The sequence below is a fragment of the Portunus trituberculatus genome, chromosome 50, assembly GCF_017591435.1.
Source record: "Portunus trituberculatus isolate SZX2019 chromosome 50, ASM1759143v1, whole genome shotgun sequence".
Taxonomy (NCBI): Eukaryota; Metazoa; Arthropoda; class Malacostraca; order Decapoda; family Portunidae; genus Portunus; species Portunus trituberculatus.
This window is the reverse complement of record NC_059304.1, coordinates 30,952,527-30,980,145: the sequence shown is the minus strand read 5'-3', so window position 1 is coordinate 30,980,145 and position 27,619 is coordinate 30,952,527. Positions and strand designations below refer to the sequence as shown.

Here is a 27,619-nt window from a genome sequence, read left to right as displayed (position 1 = left end):
ACTTTTTCATTTTCCTTTTTTATTCTAAGCGCCTGTCAGTGTCAGCGATTAGAGGTTATCGTTGTGCCTTACTTTCTGTTCTGTGTCAGTCAGGCATAGACCTTTCCACCAATCCAGACCTTTCTTCTCTGATCCGCTCCTTTTGTGGTCTCTTGTCCGCCTTATTTGCCTCGGTTACCTGCCTGGGGCCTTTGTCTGGTCCTTCAGTCCTTGTTACGTCCTCCTTGTGATGAGCCCTTGCGAACAACCTCACTGAGAGATGTTTCACTTAAGACCGTGTTTCTTCTGGCGCTCGCAACAGCTCATCGGGTTAGTGGGCTTCATGGCCTGTCGGCTGAGGTGCGTCACTCCAAGGGTTGGACGTCCATGACCTTTTCCTTCGCCCCCAATTTCCTGGCTAAAACTCAGTGTCCGGGCCAGCATTCCTTCAATGAGTTCACTATTCCTGCTCTTCTTGATTTTGTTGGGGAGGACCAGGGAGACCGCCTTCTTTGTCCAATTCGGGCAGTCCATGAGTATCTTCCCAGGACTAGGGATTGTCGGCCGGCCTGCTCTAGGTTGTTGGTCACAGTTTCGGATCCCAGACGAGCTGTCCACCCTCATACCTTGTCTAAGTGGATCTGTCAGGTGATTCGGAAGGCCTATGTGAGTGTCTCAGAGGGGGAGTCACGCCTTCTGAAAGTGAACACCCATGAGGTTCGGGCTATTGCAACCAGTGTTCTCTTTAGAAAAGTTAAGAGTCTAGACTTGGTCCTCAAGGCAGGTATGTGGAAGAGTATGACCACCTTTGCCATTTTTTACCTAAAAGATGTTACTCATAGGTATTTAGATACTTTTTCCCTTGAGCCAATAGTTTTGGCACAGAGGGTTGTTCACTGATGTTGGTTTAGTTTCATTTTGATTTTCCCTTTTTGTCAGCAACAAGATTTATGGATACACTATTTTTCCGTTTTCGGGGTTTAGGCGATTTTGGAGATCATGTCTTCCATCTTCAGGGTTCTATTACACCCTCCCACCTATACTTGGGAATCTGGCAAATGTAATTACATATGGGTACTTAGTATATGTAGCAACAAAATAGTTTTTTTAAAGTATTTTTTTTTTTTTTTTTTTTTTTGTGAATATACTTAACCATATGAAATTACATAGTAAGAGGTTCCCTTCCTCCCCTCCCCTCTGTGTTTCTGATAACTTTGGCAGAAAGGATCTGCGGTATGGTTGACCAGCTGGTCTGGTGGTTCCTGGCGCGTGTTTTTACTTTAAAACTATTACTTGTGTGTTTTTCGTGGTTCAAATTTTCTTGTATAACCACTCCCAGGTCTTTTCCTCTTTTGTCTTCATTATTTGTTCCTCTCCCATACCAGTCTTCTCTTGCTCTTTCCCAATTCCATCACGTGACATTTCTTGGCAATGAATTCTAACTTCAATTTTAACTTACTCTACTCATAAATTTTGTTTATATCTTCCTACAGTAGCAAAATGTCCTCTAAGGTCTTGATTACTCTTAGGAATTTTGCATCATCAGCAAACAAATTAATATAATTGGTCACTCCATTCTGTATGGCATTTACATATACCTGGAACATAATGGGGGCTAACACTGATCCTTGTGGCACTCCATTTGTTATTTTACTCCAAGATGAGTATGTATTTCTGATCACAGTTCTCATCTCTCTGTCCTTAAAGTAATCCCTTAGCCAATCTAACACAGTTCCTCTCAGTCCTCCTATGTTCTCTAATTTCCAAAGTCCTCTGCCATGAGGGACTTTATCAAAAGCTTTCTTTGTCTAGGTGTGACATGTCCAACTAATTATCTCTGCTCTCCAGTCCTTCCAGTCCAGTCCAGTCTTCTTCATCTTACCATTTATATGTTTATAGAAAAGCTTGGGTTCATCTTCACTTTTCCACACAATATCTTTCTAAAAGTCTTTTTCTTCCTCCCTCCTTACTCTAATATATTCATTTCTCACATTCTTTTACTGCTGTCTGTTGTATTCATTTCTCTGCTTTTTGAGTTTCTTACAAGCTTTATCTTTTTCCCTTTTAGCTTCTATACATCTGTCACTGTCTTTACTCTATAGATAGGTATGTATTTCTTCACTTCTTCGTTATATTTCTGTAGGAATATTTCATATTTCCCCTGTACTGTCCTTCCGCTCATAACGTTCCTCCATTTTATTTCACCAAAATATTTTCTTAACTTTTCAAAATTTGCTCTTGCATAATTTAATCTTTCTTTTTTTGTAGTCTTCTCTGTATCTTATAACATTCTATTCCTACATTTTCAATAATAATGTTACATTGTCACTTCCCATTGGACTAAAGTATTGTATACTTGGAGGGGGTTCTGGCTTCTTTGTGAATATTATAGGTCAAGCAACGATGGTTCTTCTTCCCCCCTGTACCATGTTGATTCTTCTACCCACTGATCCAGTGTATTCACCATAGTTAACTATAACACCATCTTGCTCCACAATCCAGCATTATCCATTTCTTCCATCTCTCTCCAGTTTATTCTTAAAAAAATTTCCTACCAATAGTATTTTTCCATCTCTTCTTATCATATTTTCTAAGCACTTAATGACTTCTCCATGCATTTCCTTATGTTCCTCAGTTCTCCATGTATTTGTCTTAGGTGGCACATACATAACTATGATTTTCCTTTTTTTTCAATTCCTCTGTATTGACTGTTACTCCCATTACATCAATCATGCTCTCTCAATATTGCACTTCCTAAATGCATATATCATCATTAACCATTATTAGCACTCTTCCCCTTTTCCCTTCCTGTCTCTTTTCCAGCTATCATATCCCTCTTCCCTTAGCTTTGTTTCTACTATGCACACACGGGCATGCACAGGATTGTAGAGGGGCAGAGGCTCCAAGTATTTAAAAGAAAGTTTAATTCCACATGAGCATGCAAACAGTGCGAGCTAACAAAAAAAATTGGGAATTTATCTTTTAATCAAAATGCATGATAGACTTTTAACATTATAACCAGATTATGTTGATGACTGATTTTCATTTACAATCTCATCTGGTGGTGAGTGAGCCTATATATAGTCAAGGACCAAGTCCACCAAGTTTTATTATCTCAACTTAATACTATGATATCACTTGATATGAGATTATTAACATTTAACACTGATGTTTGGATGACTTGAAATACAGCTTCAATTATAAAAAGCAACAAAACACTGACATTTTCAGGCAATTTGTTATCAAAGAAAATAAGTGTCAACATTGTTTCTTCTTATAGGTAGCTTTTTTTTTTTTTTTTTTTGGTGTGACATCAGCTAGTCAATTTTTTTTATGTAGTCTTCAAAATATACAAACAGAGTAAAAAACAGGATCAGTCCACCAGAAAAAAAATAATTTTGCCAAATTAACTTAAAAAATAAAGTAATCCTCAATATTATGTGTCAAATAGTGTTTTTATGGTGGATTGTTCCTACTTTGTTTTACACTGTATATTTTGAAGACAATAAATAAAAAATAAAAATGAGACCCAAAGAAGTAAAAAGCTTGCTGCAACAATGTGACATGTTACAGCTACCTATTTAATTCTTAGGGCCTCTTGCTTTCTCACAAATCACAACAGCAACCTTCTGGGGGCCATGTTCTTGTAAATGTTGATCACCTCATTATAGTCTAAATGGATGTCTTTTTCAATTGCAAGGAGGAGAAGATCAGAGTCTCTTTCTTCTGTGCATGGGTTTCTTAAGTGGTGTTTTGATCAGTATGAGCTTGTCATTTCAACCAGTGTTGGAAAAATGTCCTGTCCACTGTTGTCTCTGAGAGTTGTTAGCATCCCCTTAAGCGTGAGTGTTTGGGAAAGAGGCATGGTAAACTTATGAGCTCTGTTTTCAGCTTTTCTTCTTCTCCTCCATAGAATTCACACAAAGTGTGAATGGCTTCAGCAGAGTCAGATCAATGGCATCTTCACCCATCCAGTTGCTCGCCTTTGTCAAACTGTGGAGTACAGTGAGAATCCTGTTTGACTGTGTCTTCCCATCTCCCATAAACTTCCTATGTAGTTCCTGAGAGAGAACGTCAAGAAATAGGTAGTAAACCTTCATTCTGTAATACTCGTCCACTGACGAAGTGGCTGTGGAATTTTGACTGAACTTGTCTTTTCTGTCCTGGGGGGACTGTGGGAAGGCTGAGTTCAGCTGCCTTTGCCATCTGTGGCATTCTTGTATACCTCTGAGAACTGGCCTTCTGTCCTCAGGTTGGACAGGGCGTTCATCACTCTATCAACTTCATTATATGCTGTGGACAGGTTAATGCAGTGGTTCTGAAGAGTACCAGAGGCAAGAGCAATTATGTCAAAAACAGGAGTGATGATCTCAAGGCACAGAAAGAGCTCAAAATCAATGGCTCTAAGGGACATTTTTACATGTCCAGCTGCAGTGTCGAAGTTCTTAGAGGGTTAGATCAGTGAGGATCTTCACTACCACATCCATCACTTTGTGAAGGGCCTTCAGGGCCCTTTGTGAAGGGCCTCCAGTTTGATGATGTGTTATCCAGGGTGCAGATCTTCTTGGCCTTGTGTAAGGGCTGTGTGTCTTTTTGTAGAGGCAGTGAAGAAGACATAGAGCTTCTCTACAAGGTTGGAGGATGTTATAAGTGTAGACTTGATTTTGCACTTTCTACAAGGACGAGATTCAGTAAATCCACATAGCAACTCATTATGTTGCAGAATTCTCATTTGAAGTCCTCTGTACTGACCACTTGTATTTTCTGCACCGTCTAATCCTTGACAGAGCAAGTTTTCAACTTTTTTTTATTTTTTTTATTTATACCATGTGGGCTTTTCACAGAAGATTATGGGCTAAAGGGGATACTTTAACAGACCATTATCCTGTAACAACTTCAGAATTGTTTTCTTCATCGCCTCACCTGTTGTTCTGGACCAGCCTAGAAGAAGCATCACTTCTTGATATCCATTTAAAAAACATAACAAACAGCAAAAGATACTTGCTCACAGCGAGACACATCAGTCATTTCATCTACAAATATTGAGTAGATTTTTTCCTCTTCTATTTCCCTATCTCGCTTCTAGTGTGTGGCCATGGCTTTTATGAGACCGTTTTGTGTTCTGTTTGAGAGTACCAATACAAAACTTCTCTTCTTGCCAACTTTCTTCTCTTTTACTCTTGCAACTTTCTTCTCTTTTACAGTATCTTAATGCAGCTTGAGTACACTATCATATTGGCTGAATATTTTCATAAGTTCAAGAAAGTTGCCCTGGTTTGAGCTTTCAGCAGACTCATCATCATTCATGGGAGCCTTTCCTTGTCGTGCCAGATATGAAATGATGTCAATCAATCTGGTTAAAATTTCTTTGTTCCTTTGTACTTCTCATTCTCTCATTACTCTGCCTTGAACATCTGACACATCAAAAGCTACTTGTAATACACATTTTTTGTTTGTGTTCCATCTCACCATGCTTGTTAATTTAGTGGGCCTCTGACTTGGCATGCTACTCCATTTTTACAAGCCTTTTCTTACTACACATACTATTATCCATAATTATTAATTATTGCTTAAACCCCCCACCCCACAGCAAAGTTACATAATGTCCATTAGCTCGCAAGAGAACAACGAAAGAAAAGAACTTGAGTTCCTCTTTCCGTTCTCTAAGAAAAGGTGCACGGACCATTTTCTACAACCCCTCGGTACCAGCCAGCCTTCCCCCACAATTCATTCGCTTCTTTGCTGCCATAGTGGTTACATGTGTTACCTTAGCTCACTTACTACCAGCTTTTTGTCCTGTTTCTGCAGCTTTTGGGTTGCCGCCTTGCTCTTGTCTTCGGTTAGAGGCTTGGTGTAAGATCATGGTAAGGCTGTGTGGTAAGTGCTCTAGATCATTACCATCTCAGTCTGTGGACCCTCATGACGATTGTTTGTCATGTAGAGTCAAGTCTTGCAGTCTCACATCTCGGTGTGAAAAATGCATTTCTTTGTCTCATGATGAGTTTCTCAGGTTTTTGGAGAATGTTAAGGTGCGTAGAGAAAGGAGGAAGTCTTCACCTGGGAAGCGCAAGGCTCAGAGTTCCCACCAACTACACAAACGTATGTATAAAATGGAGGAGACATTAGATAGACTGTCCCTTTTTCTTACCTCCTCCCAGGATTCTCCCTTTTCTGGGTTTCAGTCTCCTATCCATCAGGTGGACCTTCGATTTCAGGAAACAGATGGTGCAGCCTGGCCCGGGGCCGAGATGGTTCCGGCAACAGCCGCTTCAACAATAACACAAGCAGCTGGTGTTCCAGTCCTCGCTACTGACACAGGTAAGATGCCAGTTGCTCTCACGAAGGCCCTCACTGGTTCTGGGGGTGGATTTGGGGACTGCCAGGTTCCTATGGTCATGGCAGTACAACATTCTCCCCATAATATGGAGGTAGAGAGCCAGTGTTATGCCCCAGGGCACTTCCTCTCTGCCCCTCCCAGATAATTAGGAGGTGACAACCTAAGGTCTGACAAACAACCCATGCCCTTTAAGACCAGCCAAGGTACTGCCAAAGGAGGTCCTGGTTATGGCATTACCGTTGGCAATGATGGGAGGGACAGCTGTCACTTTGCCCTAAGGCGTGACAACCAGCTGTCTTCCTTCCCCAAGCAGGGCAATGGTAGTGGTGGGAAGGACATCTGTCACTATGCCCTAAGGCATGACAACCAGCTGTCTTCCCACCCCATGGAGGGTGATGGTAGTGATGGGAGGAACAGCTGTCACCATGCCCTAAGGCAGGACAGCCAGTTTTTCTCTCTTCCCAGGGAAGTCAACCAAGGTTCTTATAATGGAGATTCCATTGAACCCCTCCCTGGCCCCTCAAGAGCTGGGTTGACTAATGCTTTTCTTCCCACTCAGGATTTGCGTGCTGGTGCCATTCCTAAGGTGGGTTTGCAGACCAACCAATCTCATGACTAGACTGTTGAGGTTAGTTTGGCCTCATTTGCCAGAACTACTCACCATACCCTCCCATGCAGTGGTGTTTCTCAGGAGGACCCTTCACTTTCCCAAAAGATGTCTGATGAGGTGAGCCATTTTATTTCCGTTCCTGGTAGCAGCAATCTGGTTCCAGGATCCTCAGCTTCCAGACTGGTTGAACATTCCCAGTCCACTTATGAGGCAGATGAGGAAGATGAGGAGGAGGTGTCTACTCCTCAGGTGGGTGATCCTCCTTTTCTACAACTTATAGAAAGAGTGAGGAGTTTTCACCAGCTTCCAACTCCTGAAGCTCCTTCCTCGTCGATTCTCACGGGAGTTGAACGAGCTCAAGGATCAGTTGAGACTCGCTGTCCCTCCTTGGCTATCCCTCGATCTCTTTTGGCCCAGGCTATTCGGGAGGAAGCCCAAGGTAAGGCTCTGAAAGACCCTAGACTTAATTTATCTCCTTTCCAGTTACCCAGAATTTAGAAGAAGGGTGCCAGTGAAATTTATTTACCCGAAGGGGCCTCTCGGGTCCCTCCTCCGGTTAATGAGGAGTTGGGTGGTCTTAGGCAGAGGGAAACCAGATGGTGTCAGTTTCCACCCATGTCTTGGCTCAGATGGAATCTGGAATTCCATGACCGGCATCGCCTCTTGGATAGACCAGGTGTTGGCCGCTTGGGTTGGAGACTCTTCAGGCACACAGCAGGAAGTGTTGGCTTTTTTATCCTCTCTGGCCAGGGCCAACAGAGATTTTCTTCGCCCTGCAGAAGAACTACGTTGTCGGCTTCATATGTTACGGAGAAAGGCAACTGTGGATGCCTTGCCTGGTTCCTTTTCTGATGCGGATAAACACCAGCTTTTGTCTTCTCCTTTTTCTGATTTTCTCTTTGACCCATCTGTGGTGGCCAAGGTGCAGAACACGGAACACTTGGCTTCCCAACACCGTGCTCTCTCTTCTCTGGTTAGGAGTTTGACCTCTTCAGTTAGGGGTTCAGCCGGGACACCCCATGGAAACAAAGTAAGAGGACAGGTGAGGAGAGGGTCCCTTCTTAGACCCTTTCCATCGGCTCCTGTTACCAGATCCTCCCCCACAGGAGAGCCCTTTCACGCCCAGGGGGTTCGCAGTGGAGGCTCCCGAGGCCGAGGGAGGTCGCGCTAGGGAAAACTCTGGCTCTCCGGTTCCTGTGGGTGCTTGCCTGCAGCGTCACTGGAGAGTGTGGATGGAGGTAGGGGCAGAGGAGTGGGTAGTGAAGACCCTGCGTTTCTTCGTCCCCCTCCATTGGCTTCCAGACCCGTAGAGTTTGCCACCTATGTAGAGGGGTCCGTTCGTCATACGGCCCTAGACCTAGAGATTCAGGATATGTTGGACAAAGGGGCCATAGAGCTGGTGGTGGACAAGCTGGAAGGCTTTTATGCACGTCTGTTCCTGGTTCCGAAAGTAACGGGGTTGGAGACCGGTGTTCGACCTTTCAGCCCTGAACAAGTTTTTAAGAGTCAGCCCCTTTCAAATGGAGACAGTGGCTTCAGTGTTGGAGTCCATGAAAGTGGGGGATTGGATGGTCTCTCTAGATCTACAAGACGCATACAGGCAACCCCCGCTTAACGAAGGGGTTACGTTCCTAAAAACACTTCGTTAAGCGAAACTTCGTTAAGCGAATCGATTTTAACAAGTTTAACCCCTGAATTGAACTTCCATTAAGATTGAGCAAAGCGAGAGTGCATCATAGTACAGTGAAAGGTTTAATAAAAGTAAAAATTATGAAGTTTAACATTTAGGCAGTTAAATTTAATTTAAGTCATTATAATGTACACTAATGTATGTATGTATGTAACTTTATAATGTTGATGATCTTAAATTTATGAAGAGAGGGAGAGTTTCTTAGACAGAAATCCATCCATGTTTGTGTAAGTCACTTTTATTCCATTCCTAGTCTCGTTCTTCCATGTAATGCCTATTCCGTCTGTTTTATCCATCACTTCTTTAGCTTCCCATTTCTCATCCTCCAAAAAAACTTGATCTTTTCCTCTTCTGTTCTTTTGTCATTCCTCTCCTTCACTTCAGATACTAGCTCCTTCATCTTCATTCTCTCATCTTGTGACATATTTCTTCTTATGTAAATGGTTTTGGTTTTCTCAGAGTCCTTAAGTTTCCAAGCCCTCCTCAACAAGGCCTCCACTGCCACCTGAAACTTTAATTTCAATTTTAATGATCTATTCTTGCCTTCCTCAGAAGCTCCTAATCTCACACTTTCTTCTACCTCAGCATATAGGTCTTCTTCTTCCACAGAGATCTTGTTCAGTAAAGACTTAATTTTGTCATTTTCCTTATCCCTCCTGTCCTGCCAGTTCCTGTTAGTTTCCTCCCGCAATCCTATTATGATCACACATTTTTTCTTTTCAGCGATATCTCTCACCACATACTCATTTTCCTTTAGTGGCTTTACAATTTCCCTCTGCGTAATCCCTGTATTTTCCTCTTCCTGCTTTTTTACTATCTCTCTAAACGACCTTTGTACCTCCAGATGTTCATGATTCACTTCTTTCATCTTAGTGTCAATTAGATTAAGATATTCCTCTTTCTTCAAGTCCCCTTCGGATATTTTTATCTCCATTTCCATCAGTTTAGCCTTCATTTCTTCGCATTGTTTCCTTAGTTGTTGGTTTTCTTTCTCCATCTTTACTTTTTCCTTCAACAGCTCTTTATTCTCTAGCGTTAACAAGTAGATCTCTTTTTTAAATTAATCATTCTCGGCTAGAACTCTATCCAGTTTTTCTTCTATTGTCAAAATGCTTAGGAACTTACTCTCCAGCGCCTGGATTCTTGCATCCATGTCAAGTTTCTGCAGTCCTTTTGGCGTAGTAATAAAACCTTCGAAGTCTCTAGTTTGCCTGGACGCCATTTTTGTTGTTGTCAGCTGATTACGGCCAGAGCGATCACCGTCCACACTCCCCTCTCAGGGATCACTCTCCATATCACTCACTTTCAACACTAAGAGACAGTAGGACATTTACGGACACAAAACTTAGAGTTACCCAGGCCCTATAATACCATAGGTATTTTCTTTCTTCCTGTACGCAGCCGGAGACGAGCCGTCCTCTCTCAATGACGGCGACGGTGTGTGTGTGTGTGTGTGTGTATTTGCCTAGTTGTATTTACCTAGTTGTAGTTTTACAGGGCCTAGGCTTTATGCTCGTGTGGCCCCGTCTCCATATGTACACTTATCCAATCTTACTTTAAAAGTGTGCACACTCGTTGCAGAAACTACTTCTTCATCTAAACTGTTCCACGTCTCAATACATTTCTGCAGGAAACTATATTTTTTAATATCTCTCAGACATCTTCCTTTTCTCAGCTTTTTACTATGCGATCTTGTGCTTCGGATGTCATATTCTTCTCTCAGGATCAGTTTCTTATTATCCACTTGGTCCATTCCGTTGATCAATTTATAAACTTGTATTAGGTCTCCTCTCTCCATTCTTTGTTCCAGGGTTGATAAATCCATAGCCTTTAGTCTCTCCTCATATGTCATCCCTTCAAATTCTGGAACCATTCTTGTAGCTATTCTTTGTAGCCTATCCAATTTCCTTATGTATTTCTTTTTATGAGGGGTCCACACTACTCCTGCATATTCCAATCTGGGTCTTATTATAGTACTTATCAATTTCTTCATCATTTTTTTGTCCATGTAGTGAAATGCTACTCCAATATTCCTTAGCAAATTATATGTTTCTCTAAAAATTCTATCAATATGGCTTACTGGTTGATTGTTTTCTTCCATTGTCACTCCTAAGTCCTTTTCCTTTTTTACTTTCTCCAGTTCTACGCCATCTCCCATCTTATAGATTCCCACAGGTTGTCTTTCACTCTTTCCCATTTCCATGACATGGCTTTTGTTCACATTGAATTCCATTTCCCACTTCTTACTCCATTCCCAAATCTTATTTAAGGTCTTCTTGCAGTATTTCACAATCCTGCTTTTGCTCTATAACTCTGCACAGTTTCGTATCGTCCGCAAACAAATTTATGTAGCTGTTCACTCCTTCTGGCATGTCGTTAATATAAATGAGGAAAAGTAGTGGTGCCAATACTGACCCCTGTGGCACTCCGCTTTCTACTGCTCTCCACTTTGACTTCATATCTTTAACTACCGTCCTTATTTATCTCCCCCTCAAATAATTTGTGTGTGTGTGTGTGTATTCACCTAGTTGTATTCACCTAGTTGTAATTTTATAGGGCCTGGGTATCATACTCGTGTGGCCCAGTCTCCATATCTACACACATCTAACTTTCCTTTAAAACTATGCACACTCCTCGCTAACACCACCTCCTCACTCAAACTATTCCACACCTCCACACATCTCTGTGGGAAACTATATTTCTTCACGTCCCTCAAGCATATTCCCTTGGCTATCTTTTTACTATGCGATCTCGTAGTTCAATTTAAATTTTCTTCTCTCAACATCATTTGCTCATTATCCACTTCATCCAAACCGTTCAACAGATTATAAACCTGTATTAAATCCCCTCTTTCTCTTTTTTGTTCCAAGGTAAGCAAATTCATTTCTTTTAATCTCTGCCATTTCCGGAACCATTTTTGTTGCCATTCTCTGCAATCTCTACAATTTCCTTATATGCTTCTTTTTGTAATGGGACCAAACCACCCCAGCATATTCCAATATTGGTCTAATTACCGTACTAATTAATTTCTTCATCATATCTTTATCCATATAATGAAAGGCTAATCCAATATTTCTAATCAAATTATATGTTTCTCCAAACATCTTGTCAATATGAGCCTCAAACTGCCCACGGTCTTGTATTATCACTCCCAAATCCTTTTCCTTTTCCACCTTTTTCTAAACTACTTCTTCACCCATCTTAAATGACCCTCTTGGCCGTCTTCCACTCTTCCCTATCTCCATTACATGACTTTTGCTCAGATTAAATTCCATCTCCCACCTTTTGCTCCACTCCCAAATCCTATCCAGATCTGCCTGTAAAATTTCACAATCTTCTTCACTCTTCACACACCTACACAACTTCGCATCATCCGCAAACAAATTAATATAATTGTTTACTCCCTCTGGCATATCATTAATATAGACAAGGAAAAGTATTGGTGCCAGCACTGAACCTTGTGGGACTCCACTCTCCACCACCAACCAGTCCGACTTTGCATCCCTTATTACCGTTCTCATCTCCCTTCTTCTCAAGTAGTTTTCCATCCACTTTAACACTTTTCCCTTCAGTCCTCCATAAATCTCTAATTTCCATAGCAGTCTCATGTGAGGTACCTTGTCAAAAGCTTTTTTTAAATTCAAATATACACAGTCCATCCATCCCTCTCTTTCTTGTATTTTGTCAACCACTCTTGAATAAAAGCTCAGTAGATTTGTTACACATGACCTTCCTTTCCTAAAGCCAAATTGATGATGCGATAATAACTTATGATCCTCCAGGAACCATATCCAATATTTCTTTATCACCCTCTTACAAATCTTACTGACCACACTTGTTAAAGACACAGGTTTATAGTTAAGAGGCTCTTCTTTACTGCCTCCCTTATAAATGGGCACCACTTCAGCTCTTTTCTACTCTACCGGAACTTCCTGGGTTTCTAATGAGCACCTTATAATATCATATAATGGATCTATCAATTCTTCTCTTCTCTACATTCCTTCAATAATTTGCCTGAAACTTCATCTGGTCCCATCGCTTTATCATCTTTAAGTTCCTCCAACATTTTATATAACTCCTTTTTAGGTATCTTAATGTCATCCATGTGCACATTTCCTTCTAAATTTTGAGGCTTTACAAACATTGTTTCTTTAGTAAATACTTGTTAAAACCTATTATTTAGCAATTCCGCGATGTTCTTAGGGTCATCTTCTATCCCTTGCTCTCCTTTTAATCTTTCAGTGGACTCTCTCTTTTTAAGTTTACCATTTATGAACCTGTAAAATAATTTTGGATGTTCCTTACTCTTGTCTACAATATCTTCTTCAAATTTTCTTTCTTCCTCCCTCCTTACCCTCACATACTCATTTCTCGCCACTCTATAATTCTCCTTATTTAGTATATTCCTGCTCTTTTTCCATCTTTTCCAAGCCACATCTCTCTTTTCTTTAGCCTTAACACAAGTTGTATTAAACCAATCCTTTCTTCCTTCCTTTCTCGGTTTATACTTTGGTACAAATTTCATAACTCCCTCTTTATAATATTTCATAAAAATCTCATATTTATTTTGCACTTCTCTGTGTGTGTGTAATTCACTGTTTGATCTGCTGCAGTCTCTGACGAGACAGCCAGACGTTACCCTACGGAACGAGCTCAGAGCTCATTGTTTCCGATCTTCGGATAGGCCTGAGACCAGGCACACACCACACACCGGGACAACAAGGTCACAACTCCTCGATTTACATCCCGTACCTACTCACTGCTAGGTGAACAGGGGCTACACGTGAAAGGAGGCACACCCAAATATCTCCACCCGGCCGGGAAATCGAACCCCGGTCATCTGGCTTGTGAAGCCAGCGCTCTAACCACTGAGCTACCAGGCCGTGTGTGTATTTACCTAGTTGTACCTAGTTGTAGTTTTACAGGGCCTGGGCTTTATGCTCGTGTGGCCCCGTCTCCATATCTACACTTATCCAATCTTACTTTAAAAGTGTGCACACTCTTTGCAGACACTACTTCTTCATCTAAACTGTTCCACGTCTCAATACATCTCTGCGGGAAACTATATTTTTTAATATCTCTCAGACATCTTCCCTTTCTCAGCTTTTTACTATGCGATCTTGTACTTCAGGTGTCATATTCTTCTCTCAAGATCAGTTTCTCATTATCCACTTGGTCCATTCCGTTGATCAATTTATAGACTTGTATCAGGTCTCCTCTCTCCTTCTTTGTTCCAAGGTTGGTAGATCCATAGCCTTTAGTCTCTCCTCATATGTCATCCCTTCAAGTTCTGGGACCATTTTTGTAGCCATTTTTTGTAGCCTCTCCAATTTTCTTATGTGTTTCTTTTTATGAGGGGTCCACACTACTCCTGCATATTCCAATCTAGGTCTTATTATAGTATTTATCAATTTCTTCATCATTTCTTTGTCCATGTAGTGAAATGCTACTCCAATATTCCTCAGCAAATTATATGTTTCTCTAAAATTCTATCAATATGGCTTACTGGTTGATTGTTTTCTTCCATCGTCACTCCTAAGTCCTTTTCCTTTTGACTTTCTCCAGTTCTACACCATCTCCCATCTTATAGATTCCCACAGGTCGTCTTTCACTCTTTCCCATTTCCATGACATGGCTTTTGTTCACATTGAATTCCATTTCCACTTCTTACTCCATTCCCAGATCTTATTTAGGTCTTCTTGCAGTATTTCACAATCCTCCTTTTGCTTTATAACTCTGCACAGTTTCGTATCATCCATAAACAAATTTATGTAGCTGTTCACTCCTTCTGGCATGTCGTTAATATAAATGAGGAAAAGTATTGGTGCCAATACTGACCCCTGTGGCACTCCGCTTTCTACTGCTCTCCACTTGGACTTCATATCTTTAACTACCGTCCTTATTTCTCTCCCCCTCAAATAATTTTCTATCCATCTCAATGTGCTTCCTTTTAAGCCACCCTTCTCCTCTAACTTCCACAGTAATCTTGCGTGTGGCACTTTGTCAAACGCCTTTTTTAAATCCAAGTAGATGCAGTCAACCCATCCCTCTCTCTTGTACTCTATCAACTATTCTAGAATAGAAACTCAATAAATTAGTTACACAAGACCGTCCTTTTCTAAAACCAAATTGGCTATTTGATATTAATTTGTTGTCTTCAAGGAACTCGATCCATTGTTTCTTTATTATTCTTTCACACATCTTGCATATTACACTAGTTAGTGATACCGGTCTGTAATTTAAAGGTTCTTCTTTCCTTCCACTCTTATATATGGGAACCACCTCAGCTCTTTTCCATTCTACTGGCACTGTTCCATTTTCTATTGAGCATTTTATGATGTTGTATATAGGACTTGCTAGTTCTTCCTACATTCTTTCAGTATTCTGCCTGAGACTTCATCCGGTCCCATTGCCTTCTCTTCATCCAGTTCCTTCATTAACTCTTTTATTTCAAGCTTGGTTACTTTAATCTCTTTCATATAGATTGTCTCTCTATTACCCTGTGGCCTCTCAAATTTGGATTCTTTAGTAAAGACCTCCTGGAATTTTTATTTAATAGTTCTGCCATACTTTTGGGTCTTCCACCATCCCGTTCTCTCCTTTTAACCTTTCTATTGTTTCTTTTTGCCTAATTTTTCCATTTATGAATCTATAGAACAATTTTGGTTGCTCCTTACATTTTTCGACAATATCTTTTCAAGTTCTTTTCCTCTTCCTTCCTCACCTTAACATATTCATTTCTCGCTGCCTTGAAGTTTTCCTTGTTTGTTGGATTCCTATTTCTCCTCCACCTTTTCCATGCTCCATCTCTTTTCTCCTTTGCCTTGGCACACCTTGCATTAAACCAATCTTTCTTTCCTTCTTCTTTTGGTCTATATTTTGGGACATATTCCCTGACTCCTGTTTTGTATATTTCCAAAAATAAGTTATATTTGTCTTGCATTGTCTCTGAGTTTTCCATCTCTTCCCAGTCTACGTTTTAAAATAGTTCTTGAGATTCTCAATATCAGCCTTTCTGTAATTTAATCGGTCTCCTTTGTATGAATCATCTCTATCTTCCTTTCCTTCTTCTATATCTATTTCTAATATTACATGGTCACTCTTTCCCAATGGGCACTTATATCTTATATCGTCATTCATTTGTATACCCTTGTAAAACTAGGTCCAATCTGGCGGCTCGTCGTTTCCTCTGAATCTTGTGTATTCCTTTACTCTCTGGTCCATCATATTGTCTATCATTAGGTTTAAGAATCTTTCTCCCCAGGCTTCTTCCCCCATACCACTTTCATAATTTTCCCAGTCCACTTCTTTACAGTTGAAATCTCCTACTAATATCACTTTTCTCCTTTCTTTAACGATTCTCATTAGACTCCTTATTGTGTCATCTATCATGTCTTTATATTCTTGATTGGTCCATGAATTTGTTTTGGTGGCACATATGTTACAATGATTGTTATCTCTTTTTTATTAATATGCATCTTAATATACAATACTTCTGCTTTTCCTTCCCCACATTCCACTTGATTGATCACTATCTCCTTCCTTAACATTATCATGACTCCTCCTCCTCCTTTACCCACTCTGTCTCTTCTCCATACATTATACCTATTATCCAAGACTATTTTGATTTCCTCATTTAGTTTTGTTTCAGCCAGGCATATAATATCTGGATTTTCTTTCCTTATGTAATCTCTTAATTCTAATTTACTTGATAAAACCCCGTCTATGTTCGTATACATCATTTTTAGTCTTTTGCCTTTATCATTTTTAGTTAAACTTGTTCCACTTTTTTCTCTTCCTTCTCGTTTATATACCATTTCCTTATCCTGTCTCCTAGAATTCTCCAAAAATGCCTTCTTCTCCTCTTCTGACCTTTCATTATTCTTTTCCTTACTGCTGCTGCCAGTTCATTGTATCTCTTCCTTTCTTCCTCATTTCTATTTTTCTTTATATAGATATCCTTGCAGCCTTCTGTTTCTCTAAGTTTTGTTGTTCTATATAATATTTCTTCTGTTGCTGCTTGTGATTTTAGTAATATTTTAATTGGTCTCGTTTTCCTTCTTGATATGGTCCCATTCTGTTTATTTCTTCTACTTCCTCTTCCAAGTTCTGCCTATCTTCGTCATTAAGATTCTTCAGTAGGTCTTTGACTGATTTCATTTCTTCTTTTCTCTTTTGGTCTATATTTTATATTTTTTCTTTTATTCCAAATACGACTACACTCTTCTTTTTTCTGCAATTTCTCTAACTAGATTTTCTTTTGTCTTGAGGACTCCTATCATTTTGTTTGTCATATTTTCTTCTTTTCTTTAAGTTGTTCTTGAATCACCTCCTGAAAATCGGCCTTATCTTTCTTATCTTGGACTCTCCATGCTTGTACTTCTTTTTTAATCACGTTCTGTACTCTTTCCTCTTCCTTGTTTACTAGATCTTTCAGCTTCTCCTTTTCTTTCTCGGCTTTACCGAGTCCTTCTTCCATCTGCTTCTTGTAGTTAGCTACTTCCTTTTTTAGTTCTTCGTTTTCCGCTCTTAGCCTAGCTTCATTTTCTTCCACTTTTCTTATCCTTTCTCTCAGTCTTATAAACTCCATTTCCTGTTCTTTATTCTCTTTCATTTCCATCTTCTCCTTTATCAGTTTATCTAGTTTACATTCAATATTGAACACTCTCTTAAGTAGTGAAGTTGTCGTCGATCGAACCCTTGAATCGCGTTCTCCCTCACCGTCATAGTCATCATCAGCCCCTTCTCTATTCTCATGTCTGCATTTGGATGGATTATCTTTTTCACTCATTATTCTTTAATAATTGATTTCATGAAGAGAGAAAAAAAAATGAGTCCACACTACCTGCCCAGGCCATTGTAAATACTATACAACAGGTGTAGTGAAGATCAGCTGATCGTCGGAACTGCGCCAGTGCGTCCGCTCTCAACCGTGTGTGTGTGTGTGTGTGTGTGTGTATTTACCTAGTTGTATTTACCTAGTTGTAGTTTTACAGGGCCTGGGCTTTATGCTCGTGTGGTCCCGTCTCCATATCTACACTTATCCAATTTTTCTTTAAAACTATGTACACTCTTTGCTGATACCACTTCCTCACTCAAACTGTTCCAAGTCTCAACACATCTTTATGGAAACTAAATTTTTAACATCTCTCAGACATCGTCCCTTCCTTAGTTTCTTACTATGCGATCTTGTGCTTCTAAAGTCATATTCTTCTCTCAGGATCAGTTTCTCATTATCCACTTCATCCATTCCGTTAATCAATTTATAAACTTGTATCAGATCCCCTCTCTCTTCTCTGCTCCAAGGTTGGTAGATCCATTGCCTTTAGTCTCTCCTCATATGCCATCCCTTTAAATTCTGGAACCATTCTTGTAGCCATTTTTTGTAGTCTCTCTAATTTTCTTATGTGTTTCTTTTTATGAGGAGTCCACACAACTCCTGCATATTCCAATCTAGGTCTTATTTTAGTACTTATCAATTTCTTCATCATTTCCTTGTCCATATAGTGAAATGCTACTATATGGACAAGGAAATGAGTAAGTGTGTGTGTGTGTGTGTGTGTGTGTGTGTGTGTGTGTGTGTGTAAAGGAAAACATACCAATCAGAGAAGGAAATGTGCGAAATAATGAAAGAGAGCTTGAAAACGGTGTCCACTGTAGAAGATTTTACAGAACTAAATAGAACATTGCACTGCAAAGGATGTTAGAATAAACAAAAGTAAGGTTATTAGAGTAGGAGCTTTTTAGACCACCTAACCAGTCAGCAGATGTAGACAACCTTATGGTAGATTAAATAAATAGGGGGTGTACTAGTCAGAAAATTATCTTGGGGAATTTTAATCTTAAGTCAGTAAACTGGGAGAGGACGGTAGGAGATGCTAGTGAAAATAAGTTTATGGAAAGTTTTCAGGATAACTATTTAGTGCAGATGGTAGATAAACCTACTAGGGGGAGGAAGGTTTTAGACATAGTACTAACAAATATTGAGCATTATTTAAAGGAAGTTGAGGTAGGAGAGACTTTAGCAAACAGTGACCATCATATAATTAGATTTATCATTAATTCCAGTAGGGATAATATAGTGAATAAGATTACAGGCCCAAACTATCGGAAAGGCAATTATGGTAGGTTATGTCAGTTATTAGGAGAGGTAAACTGGGAAGATAGTTTTGGAAACAAAACTGCAGAGGAGATGTGGGATATTTTTAAGGTTGTAGTAAAGGATATAGTGATGCAGTGTATCCCTTACAAAGATATAAGGCAGAGAAACAGGAAGCCATTATGGTGGACTCACGAGATAGGTAAACAGATCAGAGAGAAGAAGAGGGCATATAAAGAGTTGCAGAAAAGTGGGAAAGATGTAGATTTGATTAGGTACAGACAGGTCAGGGATGATTTGAGTAAGGTTATAAAAAAAAGTAAAAGGCAGGCAGAGATAAAACTAGCTAGAGCTGGGAGTAAAGATCGCCAAAAATTATATAGTTATTACAAGGTCAGTGATAAAAGAAATAAGGATAGGATTGGACCACTCAGAAAAGATGGTTTAGTAGTGGATCAAAATGAAGACATAGTAGAATTATTGAATGAACAATTTTCTTCAGTATTTACTAGGGAAAGAATAAGAAATCCTGTTACAAACAGTGCGACGAGTAGTTTAAGAGCTTTAGAAATTATTGATATAAAACCGGGAATTATTAGGAAATTTATTCTTGAACTAGATGACAGGAAAGCTAGTGGTCCTGATGAGCTACATGCCAGAGTACTTAGGGAGGGTGTAGACAGTATTTCTGAAGCACTTAAGTTCATCTTTGAAAGATCACTTAGGTTTGCTGAGATACCTCAGGACTGGAAGTTAGCTAATGTAACACCAATATCTAAAAAAGGTAGGAAGGATGATGCAAATAATTATAGACCGATCAGTTTAACTAGTATAGTATGTAAGATACTAGAGAAAATCATTAAGGGTAGTATTTGGGAGCATTTAAATGAGAATAGATTAATTAGAGATACCCAACATGGCTTTAGAAAAGGGAGGTCCTGTCTTACAAATTTGCTTGATATCTTAGAATATATTACCAAGGAGTTAGATGATGGAAATAGCATAGATGTTATATATCTAGATTTTAGCAAGGCGTTTGATAAGGTACCGCATAGGAGGCTAGTGTACAAATTGAGACGACATGGGATAGGGGGTAGGTTAGTTGACTGGATTAGTGAATGGCTTTCTGATAGGAAACAGAGAGTAGTATTAAATGGGGCAATGTCTGAGTGGAAGGAAGTGGTTAGTGGGGTACCCCAAGGATCAGTGCTAGGACCTCTTCTTTTCTTGGTGTACATTAACGATTTAAATATAGGAATTAGTAGCAAAGTATCAAAGTTTGCAGATGATACTAAGATAGCACGTGCAGTACAGGGTGAAAAGGACAATTACAGAATACAACGAGACCTGGACAGGCTGATAGCATGGGCAGACAGGTGGCAGATGGAGTTTAATTCTAAAAAGTGTCAGGTTATGCATTTAGGTAAAGACAACACAAACTTTAGCTATGAGATGGAGGGATGTTGGCTAGAGGCAGTAGAGAAGGGAAAGGATTTAGAAGTAGTGATAGACAGGACTATGAAATTTTCAAAGCAATGTTTAGAAGCAAGAAATAGGGCAAATAGGATCCTGGGTTTTATAAAATAGAAACATTAGTTATAAAAGTAAGGAAGTGGTGCGTAGCTTATATAATTCCTATGTTAGGCCCCATTTATAGTATTCCATACAGGTCTGGTCACCCCATTATAGGTAGGATATCAACATGTTAGAAGCAATTCAGAGAAGAGCAACTAGGATGATACCAGCATTAAAGCGCCTGGAGTATAGAGATAGATTAAAGGAATTAAACATGTTTTCATTTGAGAGGAGATGTATAAGAGGGGATATGATAGAGTTATTTAAAATGTTCTCAGATACAAACTACATAGATGTGAGATCTTTGTTTACCTTAGAGGAGGGAAGTAGGACTAGAAATCATGGCAGGAAGATTAGAAAGCAAGGCTGCAGGTTAGATATAAGAAAATATTTCTTTAGTCATAGGGTGGTAGACTTCTGGAATGCATTGCCAGAGAGGGTTGTAAACAACACTAGTTTGACAATGTTTAAAAACAGATTAGCTAAGCACTTAAATTTATTAGATTTATAATTATGTATAGTGGTGCATGATAGTTTTTATAAGAAATTTACTATAGTTAAACAAGACATGATCCCCATGTATGGGGATCACAGATTGTATTGGAATTCGCTGCAAAACTTAGCCCTGTTAATGGGCCAAATATTTAGAATTAGTATATAATGTATTGTGTACTTGTAAGTGTATCTTTAAGTACTGAAGACAAGGTCGCTGTGCGACTGATACAGGATAACCTAGATCGGGCCTGGTGGCCCTTTGTTATCCTATTATTTATGTCATAAGGATTAAAAGAAATCACAGTGCACAAAGAAGATTTTAGAAGATTATTGGATAATTTGGATGTCAGAGGAGCAACGGGGCCAGATGGTGTTTCAGGCTGGATGGTAAAACCATGTAAAGAGCAACAACTGGATCCAATTTGGAAAATAAAAGTTCACTAGAGAAGAGAAACTTCCACTAGAATGGAAAAGAGCCAACATAATACTGATATTTAAAGGAGGAAAGGCAACTGAGCTATTAAATTACAGACCAGTGTCTCTTACAAGCTTTATGGGAAAGTTGTGTAAAATAGTTATCAAGAAAAAATGGGTTAAACATCTGTAAGAAGAACAAATCATAATAAACAAACAATTTGGATTCAGGACAGGATGGTCACGTGTGTCAAATTTATTAAGCTTCTACTCGAGGGTAATAGAAGGACTGGATAACAAAGATGGATAGGTGGACACAGTAAACCTGGACATAAAAAAGGCTTTTGATAAAGTCCCTCTTGGAAGACTACTTTGGAAACTAGAGAGCATAGGACGACTGTGAGGAACTTTGTTAGAGTGGACAAGGGATTATTTGAAGGACAGGGAGATGAGAACTGTGATCAGAGATACATACTCTTCTTAGGGTAAAGTAACAAGCAGTGTGCCACAAGAGTCAGTGTTTGCCCCATTATATTTCAGATTTATGTAAATGACACTCACAATGGGATAAACAGTTACATTAATCTATTTGCTGATGATGCAAAACTATTAAGAGTTATCAAAACCCATGAGGAATGTTTGCTGTTACAAGATGATATAAACAAGATCTATGAGTGGAGTAAGAAATGGAAATTTGAGTTCAATGGAAAGAAATGTCATATAATGGAACTAGGAAAGAGCAAAAGAAGACTGGTATGGGACTATTTGATGGGAACAAATAATGAAGACTACAGAAGAAAAAGATCTGGAATTGATTATACAGGAAAATCTGAACCCTAAAAAACACATGAGCAAGATAGTTGGATTTTCATATAAAATGTTGACTAATATAAGAGTGGCATTTCAATTCATGGACAAAGGTATGAAGAAAAAAATCATCACAAGCATGATATGTCCAAAGCTGGAATGTGCAGCTGCGGTGTGGTCTCCAAGCTCTATAATAGATATGAGAAGATTAGGACAGATACAGAAGATTGCTACAAAGATGGTGCTGGAACTAAAGGACCTCAATATGAAGAGCGGCTGAAGGAAATGGGATTACCAACGTTACAAGATAGAAGAGAACAAGGAGATCTAATAACAATGTACAAGATAATCATTGGCACTGAAAAGAAAGACAAGGAAGACCTATAGTCTGACCATTTTATTAAGATCATTTAGGCGTTGACTTTTCAAGGATTTCCTGGTCTGCAGCGCTGTCACACTTGTACAATATGCAACTCAAGTCAGATACTTAATGCTTCGAAACTGAATGGTGTTGTGGTATATATACATTGTGATGCACGAAAAAGGCAAGCTAGTGTAATCTATGCTTATTTTTTAATATATTTTGCATTGTTTTTGCAAATACAACAATACTTGACAACGTTTCCTCTGAGCACTGTCACATCCCTTTGGGTGACTGAGTGAGGTAACAGGTCAAAGTGATCGTGTTAATTTATGGGTCACTTGCTCTCCCGCTACCAGCCAGGATGGAATAGAGAGAGAGAGAGAGAGAGAGAGAGAGAGAGAGAGAGAGAGAGAGAGAGAGAGAGAGAGAGAGAGAGAGAGAAGGGTGGTGTGTGCAGAGAGACAGAGAGGAAACGGGGGGTAACTTGGCTGACTGAGGCAAATTCTTTTCTCATCTTAATAATTCATAAGCAAGTATAGATCTCTGATAGAAATACAGGCAACTCCCGCTTAATGAAGGGATTACGTTCCTAAAAATCACTTCGTTAAGCGAAACTTCATTAAGCAAACCGATTATAACAAGTTTAACCCCTGATTTAAACTTCCATTGAGAGTAAGCAAAGCGAGAGTGCATCATAGTACAGTAAAAGGTTTAATGAAAGTAAAAATTATGAAGTTAAACATTTAGGTAGTTTAATTTAAGTCATTATAATGTACACTATGTATGTATGTAAGTAACTTTATAATGTTGATGATCTTGACTTTATGAAGGGAGGGAGAGTGAAACAGGAAATACAATAACCGGCAACCTGTTGAATATAAACAAAGTGCGCATCATGGTACCGCATACAAAACGTATGTACCACATTTCCACAAGGCTTTCCATTTTATCCATTGTAGAGTCACAAGTTCAGGTGGTTCTTTTAGCTTTCAAGGAAGATCCGGTCTCACCAGCCTTCTTAATAGAGTCTGCTGACTTGAAAATAGTAGACAGTAGATGGAGTCAAGATGGTGGCAAGCAATGTTATTAGTTTTCTGGCCTCTCTCTTGTCTGTGAATAATACCCAGCTTCACTTCGAGAGTAAGACACTTCCTGGTCTTCTTAGGAAAGTTAGGCCACATTGCAGGGCGTTTTGGTGGTAAGTTGAACTAGGAAAGATGAGCTGCTGGTGATGCTGTTATGTTTTGACTGGGGAGTAAGTGGTGCGCATGATCTTGATCTTGATCTTGATGCTACAGGTGACGCAGAATTTCTTCTGAGTCAGGCCTTTGTAACGGCAGCGCCTGTGTTGTCCACGAGAGGCTTGATCTTGATCTTTATTCTACAGGTGTCTCAGGATTTCTCCTGAGGCAGGCCTTAGTACCAGCAGCTCCTGGTGTATTCAAAAGCCTGGCAGCTTGCATGATATGGTGGGGCTTTCAAATTTGGAAAAAATTACCAGGATAAAACTTCGTTAAAGCGAGTTTGGTGTTCGTTAAACGAGCAGATGGTAGTAAAACGAAACCTTTGTTGTAGCGAAATTTCATTGTGTGAAGCTTCGTTAAACGGGGTTTGCCTGTATATATCTTGTTGGCTACCGGTGACGTCAGTTAGATGCTGTGACATGAAATTGTAAAATTAAACAAATATTTACCAAGTGTGAAGTTTGATTGTACTTTCATGAACATTCAACTGCATCACTGAGGTAGTATACGCCCTCCCTACCCAACCCTGCAACTTCAAGTGTGCCTCTGGCATAGACTGTTTGCATATCTAAAATACTGTTTCCTCAAACCCACTCTCTAAAGGACTGACGTGGAGCGAGCACTGTGGACATCTCGTTTACTATCTTAGTGACACAGTTAAATATTCTTAAAATTACGATCAAACTTCACACTTAGTAAGTACTCATTTAATCTTACAAATATATGATACAAACTTACCGTTGTGATGGCATAATCTAGATACTGGAAAAAATCTTGTTTTTCATATACAGCCAGAGGACCTGATCCAGGAGGATATACTTGAACTTCTCTGGTAGCATCCCAACCCTTGAGGAACATGTGTGAGAAGGATATCTTAGTGTCCCAAAGGTAGTTCACATGGCTGTATCGCTGCTGAGCAAAGAGGCACAACTGTGGAATAGAAGTCATAACATAAGTTTTTACAGTATAACAATTGACATAATTCAAGAGAGGGATGGTTGGGCTGACTGTGTCTACTCATACCTAAAAAAGACATTTGATAAAGTACCTCATCAGAGATTGTTATGGAAATTTGAAAATATAGGGGGTTTACAGGACAAAATACTGGATTGGATAGTAGACTTCTTAAAGGACAGAGAAATGAGAACAGTTATAGAATGAAAAATAAAAAAATGGTGTAGAGATATAAGTGGAGTTCCACAGAGAACAGTCTTGGTCCCTGTAATGTTCCCAGTGAATATTAATGATATGGTAGATGAGGTTGACAGTTGCATTTGCAGATGATGGAGTAGGCAGTAGTCACCTGCCGCCCGGTGGAATACTCCAGGAGAGGTACTTACGGGGATGTAGGCAGTGCTGCAGACTGAGTGATTCCCCGTGTCCTCTCTTCCCGGTTCCCTTTGTGGTCTCATTTATACAATTGAGCAGCTGCAGCCTGCCCTCTAAAGACAACTTCTACTACTTCCTACACTACACTACAACACCTTACACTTTTACACTCTCTTCAAATCAAAATTTAATAATGGCTTCACCACGCCCTGCCTCGGAGTCCCCCTCTGGGGAGGGGACCATAAATGTCCCCAGGTCGGACTGCCCTCTGCTGTCGACCTTGGGTGTCTTGACACTTCATCTAATACTTTCACTATCAATTTCTGCAACATTCGTGGCCTTCGTTCTAATTTTCAATCTGTGGAACACCACCTCTCCTCTACTAAACCTCATCTTCTCTTCCTAACCGAAACACAGTTGTCTGTGACTACTGACAGCAGCCCTTTTCTGTTCCCTCCTACTTGCTCTATCCTCATTTTCAATCCAAAGCTGGATGTTGCGCATACGTGCGTAACGACACCACTTGCTCTCGTGCCCACAATCTTGAATCTTCAGAATTTTCTACCATCTGGCTAAGACTTCAATGTCACTCTCTAACTAAATTCATCTGTGCTGTATACCTCTCACCTAATTCCTCTGACTATGTAAAATTCTTTGACTATTTGACTTCCAAGGTGGAGCACATCTTATCTCACTTTCCTTTGCTGAGATCTCCATTTTAGGGATTTCAATGTTCACCACCAGCTTTGGCTTTCATCTTCTTTCACTGACCAACCTGGTGAACAAACCTTCAACTTTGCTATCCTTCATGACCTAGAGCAGCTAGTGCAGTTCCCTACCCGTATTCCTGACCGCCTTGGAGACACGCCCAACATTCTTGATCTTTTCCTAACCTCCAACCCTTCTGCTTACTCTGTTAAACTTTCCTCTCCGTTGGGCTCCTCCGACCACAATCTAATTTCCGTTACCTGTTCTATCACTCCAGTGCAGCCTCAGGACCCGCCTAAGCGGAGGTGCTTCTGGCATTTTAACTCTGCTAAGTGGGAGGAACTAAGGCAGTACTATTCTGATTTCCTTGGGATGATTATTGTTTTCATGTCAGAGATCCTTCTCTTTGTGCCGAGCGCATAACAGAGGTGATTATCTCTGGCATGGAGCTATACATTCCTCATACTTTCTCTAACCCTAAAGCTAAAAAGCCTTGGTTTAACTCTGCTTGTTCTCGTGCTGTCAATGATAGAGAGGCGGCTCACAAACGGTTCCGTAGCCATCCAACTGCTGAAACTCATGCCCTATATATTTCTGCCCGTAATCATGCCAAATCTATTCTCCAACTTACTAAAACTCTTTCATCAATAGAAAATGTCAAAGTCTTTCCAATTCTAACTCCTCTCGAGATTTCTGGCATCTAGCCAATAATATCTCTAACAACTTTACTTCTTCGTCTTTCCCTCCTTTACTTCATCCAGATGGCTCTACAGCTGTCTCTTCTTTTCTAAAGCTGAACTCTTCGCTCAAACCTTTGCTACCAACTCAACTTTGGATGATTCTGGGCATATTCCTCCTACTCCTCCACCCTCTGACTACTTCATCCCTAAAATTAAAATTCTTTATAAAGACGTTTTCCTGGCCCTCTCTGGCCTTGATTCTCGGAAGGCTTACGGTCCGGATGGAGTCCCTCCTGTTGTTCTCAAAACTGTGCTTCCGAACTCGCTCACTGCCTGGTCAAACTCTTTCATCTGTGTCTCTACTTCTATTTATCCTTCTTGCTGGAAGTTTGCTCACATTCAACCTGTCCCTAAAAAGGTGACCACTCCAATCCTTCTAACTACCGCCCTATAGCTTTGATTTCCTGCCTTTCTAAAGCCTTTGAGTCTATCCTTAATAGGAAGATAATGAGGCATCTATCAGCTCACAACCTTCTCTCTGATTGCCAGTATGGTTTCCGTAAAGGCAGATCTACTGGTGATCTTCTTACTTTCCTAACTGAATCTTGGTCATCCTCTTTAGGGACTTCGGTGAAACCTTTGCTGTCGGCCTTGACATATCGAAAGCCTTCGATAGAGTCTGGCACAAATCTTTAATTTCTAAACTACCCTCCTACGGATTCTATCCTTCTCTCTGTACCTTCATCTCCAGTTTCCTTTCCGATCGTTCTATTGCTGCTGTAGTAGACGGTCACTGTTCTTCCCTAAAACTATCAACAGTGGTGTTCCACAGGGTTCTGTCCTATCACCCACTCTCTTTCTATTATTCATCAATGATCTCCTAAATCTGACTCAATGCCCTATCCACTCCTATGCTGATGATACCACCTTGCATTATTCAACAGCGTTCAACAGACGCCCAACCCAACAACAATTAAATGACTCAAGGCGAGATGCTATAGGACGCCTAACTTCTGATCTTTCACTTGTTTCTGATTGGGGCAGAGAAAACCTGGTTTTGTTCAATGCCTCAAAACTCAATTTCTACAACTATCTACTCGACATAACCTTCCAGACAACTATCCTCTCTTCTTCAATAACACTCAACTTCCCTCTCCTCTACATTAAACACACTCGGTCTATCCTTCACTAAAAATCTAAACTGGAAATTTCACATCTCTACTCTTGCTAAATCAGCTTCCAAGAAGTTAGGTGTCCTGTGGCGTCTTCGTCCATTTTCTCTCCTCCC

The 27,619-nt window shown here is 40.0% G+C and overlaps 1 protein-coding gene across 7 annotated transcripts in view; it reads right to left on the bottom strand.

Moving 5' to 3' along the window:
* Positions 1–27,619, bottom strand: part of LOC123500148 (mucolipin-3-like) — a 608,730-nt gene that overhangs the window by 457,489 nt on the left and 123,622 nt on the right. For all 7 annotated transcript variants that reach the window (XM_045248826.1, XM_045248829.1, XM_045248827.1 and 4 more), the window contains one exon: positions 24,353–24,544. In XM_045248826.1, the coding sequence (XP_045104761.1) occupies positions 24,353–24,544 (192 nt within the window). The remainder of the gene's footprint in view (positions 1–24,352; positions 24,545–27,619) is intronic.